At 44.8% G+C, this 16,314-nt stretch overlaps 1 protein-coding gene across 1 annotated transcript in view; it reads right to left on the bottom strand.

Annotated features, from left to right (window-relative positions):
• Positions 1-16,314, bottom strand: part of scml4 (Scm polycomb group protein like 4) — a 233,000-nt gene that overhangs the window by 144,846 nt on the left and 71,840 nt on the right. The window contains 1 exon segment of the mRNA XM_041187345.1: positions 10,362-10,491. Within this exon segment, the coding sequence (XP_041043279.1) occupies positions 10,362-10,491 (130 nt within the window).

Below are 16,314 nucleotides of genomic sequence, written 5' to 3'. Positions count from 1 at the left end.
TATTTATAGCAGATTTGTTATTGTGAAGTAACAATTGAATAAACATGTTGTTCTCTCAAAGGTTCACATAGCGTTCATATCCTTTCAGGGCACATTGCAGTGTAGTGGGAATATCACTAGACTAGTAATCTAGAGGCCCATCTTAATTCAAGTCCCACTACAGCAGCTGGTGGAATTTGAGTTCAATTTATAAATTGGGAATTGAAACTTGGCCTGTAATGGTGACCATGGCAACTATTGTTTTTTGTTGTTAAAAATCCACCTGGTTCATTAATGTATGGAAGAAAATCTGCCATCTGTACCTGGTTTGGCCTACATGTGACTCTAGACTCACAGCAATGTGGTTGACTCTTAACTGCCCTCTGAAATGGTCCAGTAAGCCACTCAGTTCAAGGGTAATTAGGGATAGACAACAAATGCTGTTCTTGCTAGTGATGCCCACATCCCGTGAAAGAATAAAGGAAGAAGTATGAGAAATTTGTAGAATATACTGCAGAGCGTATCAAGAAACACAAATCATTCAAATAGAATGAGCCCTTCTGACAACTTTTTAACAGCATTCTCAACTTGTCCTGCCATCTTCAAAGATATACATACATATGCACATTGTATATGTACATTTGCTCCTTTTTACTACATGTGATTGAGTTAGTGGTGATGTCCCTTGAGCTGGCAATGAGTGAGATGCCAGTGAATGTGTGAAGGCCTTGTGAGTGTGAGTTTAGAGTGATGAGAATGGCTGCCTTACCTTGGTGGCATGGGTGAGGTCATTCATCCTCTCTCTGCACTGGAAGACAAACCTCTTCTGTGCAGCATTGGCACTAATCACCACTTCCATTGCCTGCCAAGCCGGAGTGGTGAGACTGCTGGACCTCCTGCGGCCAGATTAGGGGTACAGGATGTCATGATGTCATGGGTGGATTTCCATGGCGTCCAAAAGGTATTCCAGGGACACTTAACTGAATCAGGGGGCTGCGGTCTTCTTGCCTTTCAGGGCCCTGTCTTTTGTGCAGCAGTCCTGGGCTGGAAGCACTGAGAGGTGTGTGTGTGGGTGCACTTTAAGTATGGCGCCTGGTGTGAGGAAGCAGCAAGGTGACAGCATAGTGGGCAGATAGAGTCCACCCGCCATCGAAATGGCACGCTTCCCAGGAATGGATGATTAATTATGCAAGATTGGGATGATATGGGATGATGTGGTGAAAAGCTGCCATTGTGGCCAGCGGGTAAAATATCTGGATGATTCCTCCCTAAGTATGAGTTTAGATTATGTCCTCAAGTCCCTGGAGTGGGACATCAACCCAGGGTGTTTTGACTAGAGGGCTGGATTTTCCCTGTGGGCTTCAGGATCCTACAGTCAAACTCAAATAAGGGTTAGAGGGCCCCACTGTGTGGTGAACATTCATTCACCTGTGATCTTCCTTACGATGGCCAATTACTGTCCAGGGCTGATCTCTGTCACCTCGGTGGACCTGGAAAATCCTAGTCAGCCTCCAACAACGGGCCTTAATAGGCCTTTAATTGGCTTAGCTGACTTGTCCTGGACTCCCTCCCCCCCCCCATTCTGCCTCTGGGAAAATGCTCAGGGGCAGGGTGGAGTCAAAGAATCAGGAAGTCAGCTGGCGGCATGAAATTCTGTACCCACCACCACCAGGGTCTAAAATTCAGTCCACAGTTAGAACCATAGAACCATAGAAAAGTTACAGCACAGAAGGAGGCCAATCAGCCCATCCTGTCCATGCCAGCCCGAGGACACCCAGGTGCCCTTTCTAATTGCACCTTCCTGCACCCGGCCCATAGCCCTGCAGCTTACAGCACTTTAGGTGCAGATCCAGGTACTTCTTAAAAGAGTTTAAAGTTTCTGCCTCTACCACCAACTTGGGCAGCGAATTCCAGACACCCAATACCCTCTGCGTAAAAAAAGTTCTTCCTCATGTCCCCCCTACACCTCCTGCCACTTGTGACACTGGTTCAAGTTGCTGCATGAAAAAGACACCTCCTGTGGGAAGGATCTGGGTATCTGCATTTTGGAAAAGCCAGGGTTTATGAAGGAGCCAAACATGGGGAAAGTTAGAATAATTAAATTTGGAGGTGACGAAAGTGTGTATATGGGTTTTGTTCGATAAAGGGGGAGATTAAGAAATGGGGAGAGGTAAACAATATTGCAGAGATGGAAGGAAGCTGTCTTGGTGATGGAGAGGTCCTAGGGTATACAGCTCAGCTCAAAGTCAAACAACATGTGTTGAATTTCCACTTTGGGGACAGGAAACAGGAGCTGGGACTATTCTGGGTCCCAAACCTGTCCCTAGGGGAAAACATTCACCCATTGGGATGTTGATCAGGGTGTGACCTTAATTGGCAAGAAAACAGATTCCCTGTCCCAATTAAGGGTGAGAGACAGGTCCACGTGGTGGTGTTCCCATGCATCTGCTGCCCTTGTCCTTCTAGATGGTAGTGGTCATGGGTTTGGAAGGTGCTGTATAAGGAGCCTTGGTGAGTTCCTGCAGTGCATTTTGTAGCTGTTACACACAGCTGCCATTATGGTGGCTGATGTGAGTGTTTGTGGCTGTGGTGCCAATCAAGCAGGCTGTTTGGCCCTGGATGGTATCAAGCTTCTTGAGTGTTCTTGGAGCTGCGCTCATCCAGGCAAGTGGGGAGTATTCCATCACACTCCTGGCTTGTACTTTGTAGATGGTGGACAGGCTTTGGGGAGTCTGGAGGTGAGTTACTCACCGCAGGATTCCTAGCCTCTGACCTACTCCTGTAGCCACAGTAGTTATACAGCTAGTCCAGCATTTGCTGTCCATAAAAAATGCCCTTGAACTGAGAACATTGCTGTGGACCTGGAGTCAGGCCTAGCCCAATCTGACAGCAGATTTCCTTCCCAAAAGGGGCATTAGTGAACCAGATGGGTTTTTAACAACAATCAATGATAGTTTCATGGTCATTTTAATACTGAGACTAGCTTTCAATATCAGAATTTAAATTCCACCACCAAGGCAAGATTCCACCAAAATTTAGCTCGGGCCTTTGGATTACTAGTGCAGGTACGTTACCACGACACCACCATCTCCCATGCCACTGGGTGACAACTTCCAGGCAGTTAACCTTCCCTGTGTCACTTCAAAAACTGGAGGCTGGCTGGAAAATCCCAGTTGGCCTCCTTAGTGGGGCTCTTAATGAGCCTAATTGGTTGCCCGCCTAAAATGGCCTGCGCCAGGAATATGGTCAGAAAAACAACACACCGACCGAGAGCAGAATTTATATTGGCTGCTGACCTCGATATTCCCAATGCTTGGACGGAAATTGCGACTTATCCAAGGCTTAAATTTGGGCAGGCAATCTGACAGTGATAAAATAGCCATGGCACCAAGAGAAGTGGTGGAGGTAGAGCCTGGTGACATCAGCATATATATGAAATTGACCCTGTGTTTGTAAATGATGTTGTCAAGGGGCAGTGTACACACAAGGAAGAGGAGGGGGCTAAGGGTAGACACTGAGGGGGGATTCCGGGTGGAGATGAGCTATTGTTAAAAATGTCCTGCTTTAGGCAAGGCAGAGAGGAGGGCAAGCCTGCCACAACATATCCATGGGGCTGAATTCTCCCCCTCCGTCGGGGGGGAGCTTGATGGGTGGGTGCATACAGGTGCGCTTCCAATCGGCGCCCCCGATCAGGGCCGCGCCGCCATTTTACATGTGCAGGCCAATTAAGGTCTGCCCAGCGTGACATCCGCACAGAAGCACTCCCTGTGCGGGGGAAGGGGTCCCATAATCAAGAGTGTGCTTATTTGCGCATGCGCACGGAAGAATGCACGCATCTCCCTGAGGCTAAGTGTAGGCTGTAAATGTGAAAAAGACAAAAATAGAAAAATAAAATTTCCCTTACATGTCCCCTCATGTGACAATGTCACATGAATTGGAACATGTCCATAGTTTTCACAAAACCTTTATTTAAATTTTTTAAAGCCTGCATGAAACATCATCCCGCCCATGGATGAGGTTTCCTGTTTTTTCTAGTTCACGCTGGGGCTCCTGGCCTGTCCGCCAACCTTAAAATTGGATGGGCAGGTCCTTTAGTTACTTAATTGACCCTGTCAATGGCCTCAACTGGCCATTGAAGGTCAGCGGGCACGCAGCTGGTTTTGCAGCGCTCCCGCCTTCCTGAAAATTTAAATGGCCGGGGTGACGTTGGGAGTCCCCCCTCGACATCACTGCGCGTCATTTTATGCATCAGCGAGCGGGCCCTGCCCCTGCTCGCCAACTTGTAAAATTCTGCCCTTGGAGTTAAACAGTGGAGGAAAGCAGACGTTGAATTGTACTGTAAAATTGAATCATTCATCAGCAATCACCAGAGAAAAAAATCTAAGCATATAAATTGTTTGTTTTCCCTTCCTCTCCCCACTTTTCAAAAGGCTGGATTTTTAAAAATTATTTCATAGGATGAGGGTGTATTGTTGCTCATCGCTAATTTCCCTTGAGAAGGTGGTGGTGAGCCACCTTCTTGAACCACCATCGTTCATGTGGTGTATTTAAACCCACAGTGCTGGTAGAAAGGGAGTTCCAGGGCTTTGACCCAGTAACAGTGAAGGAATGATGATAAAGTTCCAAGTCAGGACGGTGTGTCTTAGAGCGGAATTTGCAGGTGGTGGTGTTCCCATGTATCTGCTTCATTTGACCTTTGAGGTGGTAGAGGTCATGGGTTTGGAAGATGCTGCCAAGTAGCCTTGGTGACTTTTTGCAGCGCATCTTGTAGCTGGTACGTAGGGCTGACACCGTGTTGGTGGTGAAGGGAGTGAATGTTTAAGGTGGTGGATGGGGTGCCGATCAAGCAGGCTACTTGCCCTGGATGGTGTTGAGCTTTTTGAGTGGTGTTGGAGCTGCACTCATCCAGACATGCGGAGGGTATTCCATCACACTCCTGACTTGTGCCTTGTAGATGGTGGACATGCTTTGGGGAGTCAGGCAATGTGTTACACCTGCTCTATATACTTGTCCAGTTACATTTTCGGCCAATAGTAACCCCTAGGATTCAATGGAGGATTCAGTGATGGTAATGCCGTTGAATATCAAAGGGAGATGGTTAGATTCTCTCTCATGTGGGAGACGATCATTGTCCAGCACTTGTGTGGTGCGAATGTTGCTTGCCACTTATCAGCCCAATCTTGACTGTTGGCTAGGTCTTGCTGCATTTGAACATGGACTGTTCAGTAGCTGAGGAATTGCAAATTGTATGGAATATTTTACGCTCCCCTCAGGGTTGGCCTGGCAGGGAGTAGGGGTGATGGGGGAGGGGGGAGGATGTAAAATTGAGCTCCATGATGGTGGTGCCCTGCCCATCGCCAGCCCCACTCTGCCCTCCCCCACAGGTATTTTACATCTTCCCCATGGGGGAGATGTCAGGCAGCCCAATTACCAAGGGCCGATCAATGCCCTTAAATGGCCAATTAACGTTACTTAAGGGCCTCCTCCACAGCCACTGGAGTTTTACCTGCAGGGTGGGAGGCCAGCACCAAGTGTCCAAGCTGCCAGTGAAACCTAATGGCATAGTGGCTGTGACAAGAAAGTTGTCTCCTGTTTGGGTACCCTGTTACAACGCCAACTCTCTTGGCAAGAGACTGGTATGACAGAGCTTCAGGAAGAACAGTGCGCTCAGAATCATAGAATCACAAAATTGTAACGGTGTAGAAGGAGGCCATTTGACCCATCGTGTCTGCACCAGCTCTCCGAGTGAGCCTTGTGACTCGGTGCCATTCTCCTGCCTTTTCCCCATAGCCCTGCACATTGATTCTATTTAAATAATCATCTAATGCCCTCTTGAGTGCCTCAGTTGAACCTATCTCCATCACACTTCCAGGCAGTGCATTCCAGATCCGAACCACTTGTGTGAAAAAGTTTTTTCTCATGTCACATTTGCTTCTTTTGCAAATCACTTTAAATCTGTGCCCTCTTGCTCTCAATCCTTTTACGAGTGGGAACAGCTTTGCCCTATCTACTCTGCCCAGCCCCCTCATGGTTTTGAACATCTCTATCAAATCTCCTCTTAGCCTTCTCTCCCAGGAGAACAGTCCCAACTTCTCCAATATATCTTCATAACTGAAGTCTCTCATTCTTGGAACCATTTTTATAAACCTCTGCTGCACTCTCTCCAATATTCACAATTTTCCTAAAGTGTGGTTCCCAGAACTGTACACAATACTCCAGCTGAGCTCTAATTAGTGTCCTATAAAAGTTCAGCATAACCTCCTTACTCTTATACTCTATGCCCCCATTTATAAAGCCCAGGATACCTAATGCTTTATTAATTGCTCTCTCCATCTGTCCTGCCACCTTTAATGATCTATGCACATATATTCCCAGGTCCTTCTGCTCCTGCACAGAGTTGTACCTCTTATTTTTTATTGTCTCTCCATGTTCTTCCTACCAAAATGAATCACCTCACACTTCTCTAAATCATTAATATAGATCAGGAAAGGCAAAGTTCCCAATACTGACCCCTGGGGAACTCCACTCCAAACCTTCCTCCAGCCCGAAAAATATCCATTAACCGTTACTCACTGTTCCTGTTACTCAGCCAATTTTGTATCCACATTACTACTGTCCCTCCTATACCACGACCTATAACTTTTCTCACAAGTCTGTCGTTTGGCATTGTATCAAATGCCTTTTGGAAGTCCATGTACACCACATCAACAGCATTACCCTCTTCAACCCTTTCCGTTGCCTCTTCAAAAAACTCCAACAAGTTAGTTAAACATGACTTTCCCTTAAGAAATCCATGCTGGCTCTTCCTAATCAACCCACATTTTTCCATGTAACTATTAATTCTATCCCGAATAATTGTTTCTAGAAGCTTCCCCAGCACCCAAGTCAAATTGACTGGTCTGTAATTGTTGGGCTTATCTTACAACCTTTTTTGAACAAGGGTGTAATATTTGCAATTCTCCAGTCCTCTGGCTCCTCCCCTGAGTCTAGGGAAGACAAAAAATTATGGCCAGTGTCCCTGCAATTTCTACCCTCACTTCCTTCAATATCCTTGGATGCATTTCATCCGATCCCGGTGCTTTGTCAACATTAAGTATCAACAGTTCATCCAATACCATCTCCTTATGAATTTGGCCTGGGTAGCATCGGCTTCCTTGGTAAAGACAGATGCAAAGTTTTCATTTAACGCTTCAAACCTGCCCCCGCCTCCATGTATAAATCTCCTTGTTGGTCCCTTATCGGCCCTACACCTTCTTTTACTACCTTTTTACTATTTATGTGCCTATCGAAGACTTTGGGGTTCCCCTTTATGTTGGCTGCCAGTCTTTTATCATAATCCCTCAATCTCTCATTCATCAATTGCCTGATATCTGCATTTAACATGTGCAATCATTGGAAGTTGCTATCCAATTTAACGAGTGCTGTTAGCCTCACCATTACTTCTGCAAAATCCTGCCCAATGAATTCCAGAACCTGGTTGTGTGCTTTGCATGTCTTGTAGGATTTTGCCATAATTACAAAGGATACTGTAGCATTGGTCCAAGCACTAGACTATCAATGTAAAGACCATGGGTGGAATTTAACGCTTCTACTGATAGCAAGCTGGGAGATGGGGAGGGGGGCGAGGGGAGTAATGTTTAATGAGGCAGGAGGTGAGTGGGGGGGGTGGTATTGGCCTTCCCACCCATAAGTCATTTGTGGCCACTTAAGGGCCTCATCCTGCTGCTACTGGTATTCAACCAGCAGTGAGTGGAGGCCACACTATGTGGGCAAGCCAAAGGGTAAACCCTGGCAGGTATGCCTGTGGCCTGTTTGGGAGGGTGGTGGTGGGGGGGGGGGGCACAGTTCCACTTTCTCTGGCACCCTGTGCCCAGTGGAAGGACCTATTGGCAGCAAGGGAAGAAATATGGGAAGCCAGCCCTTCCCTTTACACCGATCACCAACACCCCCACCTTGCCCCACTCACCAGGGCCTGTCTGATTGGTCCTGGCGATCCTGCCCCAGTCCTGCAGCATGAAAATTGGTGGTAAATAGTGAGGAGGATAGCCATTAACTGCATTAGGATATCAATGGACTGGTCAGGTGGGCAGAGCAGTGGCAAATGGAATTCAACCCAGAAAAATGTGAGGTAATGCACTTGGCGAGGGCTAACAAGGCAAGGGGTTACACTACGAATAGTTGGACCCTGGAAAGTACTGAAGATCAGAGGGACCTTGGTGTGCATGTCCACAGATCCCTGAAGGTAGCAGGGCAGGTAGATAAGGTGGTTAAGAAGTCACATGGGATACTTGCCTTTATTAGCCGAGGCATAGAGTACAAGAGCAGAGAGGTTTTGCTGGAACTGTATAAAATGCTGATTGGACCACAGCTGGAGTACTGGTTGCAGTTCTGCTCACCACATTATAGGAAGGATGTGATTGCACTGGAGAGGGTGCAGAGGAGATTTACCAGGAAGCTGCCTGGGCTGGAGGGTCTGAGCTATGAGGAAAGATTGGATAGGCTGGGGTTGTTTTCCTTGGAGCAGCGAAGGTTGAGAGGGGACCTGATGGAGGTGTATAAGATTATGAGGGGCAGAGATAGGGTGGATAGGAAGGTACTTTTTCCATTAGTAAAGGGGTCAATAACCAGGGCGCATAGACTTAAGGTAAGAGGTAGAAGGCTAAGAGGGGAGTTGAGGAGAATTTTTTTCACCCAGAGGGTGGTGGGAGTCTGGAACTCACGGAAAGGGTGAGTTGAGTCAGAAACTCTCGTAACATTTAAGAAGTATTTAGATATTCACTTGCATTGCTATAGCCTCCAGGGCTATGGGCAAGAGCTGGAAAATGGGATTAGTGTAGTCAGATCTTTGTTGACTGGCACGGTCACGATGGGCCAAATGGCATTCTTCTGTGCTATAAACATCTATAAGTCTATGAATCTATGAGCTCCAATGACAATCCTCTCTGAGGGTTTATTGCAGTACCAGCAATGGCCACTGAGCCTGGTGTGCTGCCAGTACTGGAGTGCTGCTGGTCTCTGATTGGCCGGCTATTCTTAGAGATGGGAAATTCCTGCTGTCGGAGCCGGAAACCCCGAGGGTAGCCAGCAGAGTGCCTGATTGGGGTTACATCCCCTGAGGTTTTCCAGAAATGGCTGTGATGGGGCTGTCATCAGTTCTCCAGCTGGTGAACAAGCCCACCTCTGTGACCATTAAATTCTATCCCATGACTTCAAATCCAGGTGACAAATTGTGAATTATATTCAGTATAATTGTTGGGTTGTATTTTAAAAAATGACCGTGAAAGTAGCAGAATTGTTACAAAAATCCAACTGATTCATTTATATCATTCAGGGAAGCGGCCTGTCACCCTTAACCAATCCGGTTTACAAGACTCCAGCTCCACACAATCTATCTGACTCATCTTTTAATTCTTTCCTGGGATGTGAACATTTATCGCCCATCCCTAATTGCCCTCGAGAAGGTGGTGGTGAGCTGCCTTCTTGAACCGCTGCCGTCCATGCGGTATAGGTACACCCACAGTGCTGTTAGGGAGGGAGTTCCAGGAATTTGACCCAATGGCAGTGAAGGAACAGTGATGTAGTTCCAAGTCAGGATGGTGTTTGGCTTGGAAGAGAACTTCCAGGTGGTGGTGTCCCCATGTATCTGCTGCCCTTGTCCTTCTTGGTGGCAGAGGTTGCGTGTTTGGAAGGTGCTGCTGAAGGAGCCTTGATGAGTTGCTGCACTGCATCTTATACACTGAGGGGACGGTGGTGTAGTGGAAAAGTTACTGAACTAGTATTCCAGAAGCTCAGGTTAATGCAATGGGGACATGGGCTCAGATGGCAGCTGATAGAATTTAAATTAAATTCTTTAAAAATCTGGAATTGAAAGCTCGTCTCAGTAATTGTGATCATGGAACTATTAAATTATCGTAAAAACCCAACTGGTTCACTGATGTCCTTCAGGGAAGGAAATCTGCCATCCTTACCTGGTCTGGCTGCATGTGAGTCCAGACCCACTACCCTCTGAAATGGTGTAGCAAACCACTCAGCTGTACCAAATGGCTAATCTTAATGCACTCGGAGCACTAAAGGATGAACAATAAATAGTACCTTGCCAGTGTCACCCACATCTCAAGAAAAACTTTTTAGAAGCAAGAGCTCAAGCTGCCTACATCACATACTGACTGCAGGTGATCATCCTACTAATTCTCAGAGCAGAGCGTTGTACTTTTATATAGAGCACCAGAATGGAATTGATAAGTAAACAGATCAGGTTCAGTCTCAGTTAAAACACAAATTCTTCTAGCAAAGGTGCATTAACCGCAATTCCGTCTGAAATTGATCCCATTCCTTAAACTGCCCTTGGCAACTCATAGTTATCAGTTTGTTTCTCCTCCTACCTGTCAGTGCTTGGGAAATCGCTGAGCTGGGTACAGTCGCTGCATCCTGGGGGACGGTGCTGGTGTCTGGCTCTGGAGTACTTAAGGTGGGCGAGATGGGTGGAGGATTTTGTGGAATACGGGGCTTCCTCTGCCATAACAAGAGAGAATTTGAAATGACTGGTGAAACTTTCAAAGATATTCTGCTTACCTTTGCCTGCAATTGTTACATTTGTGAAGATTTCAGCATTGACTTGTGAAGGAGCAGGTAACTTAAAAGAAAGAACTTGCATTTGTATGGCGCCGTCCACAACCTCAGGACATTGTAAAGCGTTTTATAGGCAATGAGCTCCTTTTGAAGTGCACATTAGAAATAGTACTAATGAAACAATAAATTGCTTTTTGCTGGCATGGTCAGCTCCAGGACTCTGTAACACACTTGTTGGCCTGGATTTTATGGTGGTGCCTGGAATCTCACCACAGGTCCGAAAGCTAGGGGACGAGACTGCTTCAGGGCCGGGGCCGCATTTTGTCAGCGGCTGCCAATTAAATTTCAAAATACCCATAGCCCTAAAAGATTATTAGCCCATGTCTCTATGCAAGATAAATTATGAAGGCCAGTGAGGTGCAACTCACATTCATACAAATGATATTCAGCATGTGAGAATGTGCCCTGATCACAGGTCACAAAGTGCAAAGTTGTTGTGGCTGCCATTTGTTTGGGATCAAAATCATATACCAGACTTCATGATGTAACTCTGTTTATAAGATTAGGAGAAATGGTTTAGTGATACTATGTATTCTACTGTAGTTTGGTCCCAAAGATAATCAGCAAACTGTTGTGTGGCGTGAAATTAGAAAGTTGTCAATTTAAAAAAATACTCAATCTACTGCTGCACAGTGCGGTTTTAAATATTTCTACAATTTGGTAAGGGTTGAGAGCTATGAGGCCAAGAGTAGGGATCAAAGATTAGTTCCTGATTGGTGGAATTTGACAAGAGATGTTCTCTGGGGATCTGCAAGGAGGTGCAAAACAGATCTGAATAAATGGATCATTCAGCAAGGATTCTGCCCTCTTCTTGCAACTTAAAACATTTTACATTCGCTGAAACTATTTGCTGAAATGTTGATATGGAACAACAGGGAAATCAACATAAAACAGAGAGCAGTGTGTCCATTTCACAATTCTATACAGTATTACAATCCTGTAAGGGACCATTAACGTTTAAAGAAGAAATCCAAACACCCAGCAATTAACTGACTCAATTACGCAAGATTTGACACTTTTAAAAACAAACTTTATTGTATCTATAAAGCAAAATGAAAAACAAGCACCACTAACTTAACCTTATACTTTATGAGGACTTTTGGAATAAACTCAGTTCTACTTTTTACTTGCCTCCCCTCACACCCCCAAGAATTCCCATATACATTATATGAATCTTGAAGGTTCATTCACTTCTTCTCTGGGACCAGACCGAAGGTATTTCACAGGCTTCTGGAACTCACTTCAAATCTGCTTAGTTTTCTAGTTATTCGCCAAGGTACAAGATTTCATGGAGGTCCTTACATTAACTTTTGGCTAAGCAACTCTCTGCTTTTTCTTTGAAACCTCACGATTTTGGATTCCACAACTCAAGCATGGGCCTCCAAGCAACTCCTGTGCGGTGGCTCAATACATTAGAAAACACCCTTGGTTTCCAATAGCCCGCTGCTATGGTTTCAAACTGCAACCAAGCCGATTACTTCCAAGGCTCCAGCTGCAACAAAGTTAACTGCTTTTCACTGAGAGGATTACTGTAGATTTCTTCCTTTAGCTTCCAGCAAAACAAATCTTCTAGTCTTATACTCCATACCAGCTCCCAATCGCAGGCTGCGCCATGGACGATTGACCTGGCATTTGCTTTTCCAAGCATCAACCAGTCTTGCCTGCTGGTTACGCACTAACCAAATTGACAGAGATAACCTCAAAACTAAGCTTCATCCATGCCCACGATGATTTGACATGGATGACCTGTTCCCAGGTAGCAATGCAAATTAATTCCAAAGCTTTCCTCAATTCTGGGAAACCACACAAATTCTTTACTGGAATAACTGCAGATGTCATGTCTCCAGTTCTTTAGCTAAGGAAGCCCACCTGCCATTTTATGACTCTCAACCTTTTACACGAGTTGCATTTTGAATTGTAATTATCTCAAGCCTGTGTGGTTTGCAGGCCTCTAGATGTTTGCCAGGGTTTTTTCCCACTGAACTTACACTTAAAATTCACTTTCTAAAACTAAAAAAGCTATACCCCTAAAGCAAATGAACTATGACATTTGTAATAACAGTAAACCACCCATTGCATATCTATACAAACTATAGGCTGATGTCATAGACGAGATACTCTTACTAAGACTTCCACATTCATCAGAGTCTCCTTGTAGGAATTGTGAGCTCCCACTTTCCCAACTAAGGATTGCATATTATTTGTCTCCGCCATGTGAATAAATCCAAGTTTTGCAGTGATTAGTTTCTTCCTCCTGCTTGAGAAAGAGCCTGTACTTTGGTGAAAACATAAGAACAAACTGGAAAGGATCCTTTTGCAGCATTCATTTGGAAAGTGAAAGACCTGTATTAAAAGTAAACATTGTGTTGTATTAAAAGAAGGTTTCCTTTTGTGCTATGAGCATTGGGAAAGACCCACTTCTATAAAGTTATTTTGCTACCCCAGTTCTCCAAAGGCAGAAATAGATTGGAGAAGCTAAGAGAGTCAAACATAGGAAAAGTTGAAAATGTAACATTTAAAGTTGAACTAGATTTTACCTGTCCGCAGTCAATAAGTAGAAAAAAAAGTTCAACCAAAATGCTTAGTAAAAAGATTGTAAGACAGAGACATGATAAGAAAATGAGAGGATACTTACCTATTAATACCACCATTATATTGCATTGAAGGATATGGAAAAGGCTCTATTTTTGCAATGATATAGTGAGAATCATGTTTTCAAAACCTTCTCACATTATTGAGAAGGAGCAAAGGCTGAAGCATTTGCTACAATCTTCAGCCAGAAGTGCCGAATGGCTGAGCCATCTCAGCTTCTTCCTGAGGTCCCCAATATAACAGATGCCAGTCTTCAGGCAATTCGATTCACTCCATGTGATATCAAGAAATGGCTGAAGCCAATGGATACTGCAAAGGCTATGGGCCCTGACAATATTTAAGCGATAGAACTGAAGAATTGTGCTCCAGAACTTGCCACACCCCTAGCCAAGCTGTTCCAGTACAGCTACAACACAGGCATCTACCCAGCCATGTGGAAAATTGCCCAGGTGTTTCCTGTACACAAAAAGCAGGACAAATCCAACCTGGCCAATTACCACCCTATCAGTCTACTCTCATTCATCAGAAAAGTGATGGAAGGGGTCATCAACAGTGTCATCAAGCGGCACTTGCTTAGCAATAGCCTGTTCACTGACACCCGGTTTGGGTTCCGTCAGGGCCACTCAGCTCCTGACCTCATTACAGCCTTGGTTCAAACATGGACAAAAGAGCTGAACTCCCGAGGTGGTGAGAGTAACTGCCTATGACATCAAGGCAGCATTTGACAGAGTGTGGCATCAAGGAGCCCGAGCAAAACTGGAGTCAATGAGATCAGTGGGGAGGAATTGTCTCCGCTGGTTGAAGTCATACCTAGCACAAAGGAAGATGGTTGTGGTTGTTGGAAGTCAATCATCTCAGTTCCAGGACATCACTGCAGGAGCTCCTCAGGATAGTGTCCTTGGCCCAACCATCTTCCACTGCTTTATCAATGACTTTCCTTTCATCGTAAAGTCAGAAGTGGGGATGTTCGCTGATGATTGCACAATGTTCAGCACCATTCGCGACTCCTCAGATACTGAAGCAGTCCGTGTCCAAATGCAGAAAGACAATATCCAGGCAAGTAACATTCACGCCACACAAGTGCCAGGCAATGAGCATCTCCAACAAGCAAAAATCTAACCATCGCCCCTTGACATTCAATAGCATTACCATTGCTGAATCCCCCACTATCAACATCCTGGGAGTAAACATTGACCAGAAACATAACTGGACCAGCCATATAAATACTGTGTTGACAAGGACAGGTCAGAGGCTAGGAATCCTGTGACAAGTAATTCACCTCCTGACTCCCCAAAGCCTGTCCACCATCTACAAGGCACAAGTCAGGAGCGTGATGGAATACTCTCCACTTGTGTGGAAGAGTACAGCTCCCACAACACTCAAGAAGTTCGACACCACCCAGGACAAAACACTCCCTCCACCAACTTAAACATTCACTCCCTCCACCACCAACGCCCAGTGGCAGCAATGTGTACCATTTACAAGATGCACTGCAGAAACTCACCAAGGCTCCTTCAGCAGTACCTTCCAAACCTGCAACCATTAACATCCAGAAGGACAAGGGCAGCAAATAGATGGGAACACCACCACCTGCAAGTTCCCCTCCAAGTCACTCACCATCCTGACTTGGAAATGTATCACCGTTCCTTCACTGTTACTGGATCAAAATCCTGAAACTCTCTCCCTAACTGTGGGTGTACCTACACCACATGGACTACAGCGATACAAGAATGCGGCTCACCATCGCTTTCTCAAGGTCAATTAAGGATGAGTAACAAATGCTGGCCTAGCCAGTGACGCCCACATCCCAAGAAAAAATTAAAACAAAAACTCCACACTTGGTACTCAAACTCATGCGAAGAGTGCTGCGCAGGCACCTCCCAGCTCCAGTATCATTTTTAATGGCCAAAAATAGCTGACAGCCAGTTAGATCATTAAAATGTAAGTGCCAATCTGACTCAAGTTTAAGAACCCAGCCCTTTTAACAGGCCAGTCCAACCCAGTATGAGATCACCTCTCGCACATGATTTCTGATTGGTTTTCCGGAAGCTCTTCCTCCAATAATCCATGATCAGTCACTCAAGCAGTAACTGAAGAAAATCAGTTACTCAAAGCAGCTGTAAGAAGACAGTGAACCCAGTCTGTACCATAGGCTGACTGTCCCCCTGTGACTGCTATGATGGACACAGCTTGCTGCCTTTAAGTGTAAGACAGTATCTCAAGTATGCAATTAACTCACAACTGAAAAGTCATGTCTAGGGTTTGCCCTATGTTGACAGATCTGGTGTTGACAGAAGGTGGAAAGGAAACATAAAACAGTGAGAAAGAGAAATAAAACTGAAAGAAAAGGAAACAGTAGAAAAAACATTGCTTTAATGAACAATATAAAACAAATAGCAATGCTTTGCTTGTTTACTAAAGCTGTACAACCAATTTTCATTAAGTACCAAGAATCTGCCACAAATTGCACATGAGCTGTGCTCTAAATATTATATGGAGAGCTGTTTTTAGAAATGGCTGTTGCAAAGCCTGTAATGTATTTAAACATGTCAGGGTTAAACAATTTCCTGGTCAACAAACAGGACCACTTCAGTTCTAACTTCTCTTTCACACCCTTAGCTCAAAGTCAACGGACATTTTTTGTTTTAAAATGGCTAACTACTGCAATATTTTTCGCTACAGTCATTTTTATTAGATTAGAGAAGCAGGATGTTATACAGTGACACATCTGCACTGTTACATTAATTTTGCCTCTCTCCATTTCAGCGTTAGCTGTTAACTGGGGTTTTGCTTTTTGAAAATCTGTAGAAAATAATTTAGAAAAAGCCAAAAAAAAAGCAGCTCATTTAAAATCTTCTATTAGAGAAATAATCTGTGCAAAGCTTCATCTAGATATTTTGATAGGTTCATAATGTACTCATGTCATTTTCTACTTTTCATTTAATTTCAAAACTGAGGAAGGCTTGAGGGGCACCAATGGTGAAAATAATGTGGGATTAATGTTCAATTTTTTTAATTGTTCATTCTCAAGATGGTCCTCAAAAAGGATCTGTTCCTTTTACCTGGGTGCAAACCTTAGACAGAGTAAACATGCTGGGGAAATTTCCTGTTGGC

The sequence above is a fragment of the Carcharodon carcharias genome, chromosome 5 (assembly GCF_017639515.1).
Source record: "Carcharodon carcharias isolate sCarCar2 chromosome 5, sCarCar2.pri, whole genome shotgun sequence".
Taxonomy (NCBI): domain Eukaryota; kingdom Metazoa; phylum Chordata; class Chondrichthyes; order Lamniformes; family Lamnidae; genus Carcharodon; species Carcharodon carcharias.
Note: the sequence above shows the minus strand (reverse complement) of the source record. Positions and strands in the feature narration are given on the sequence as shown.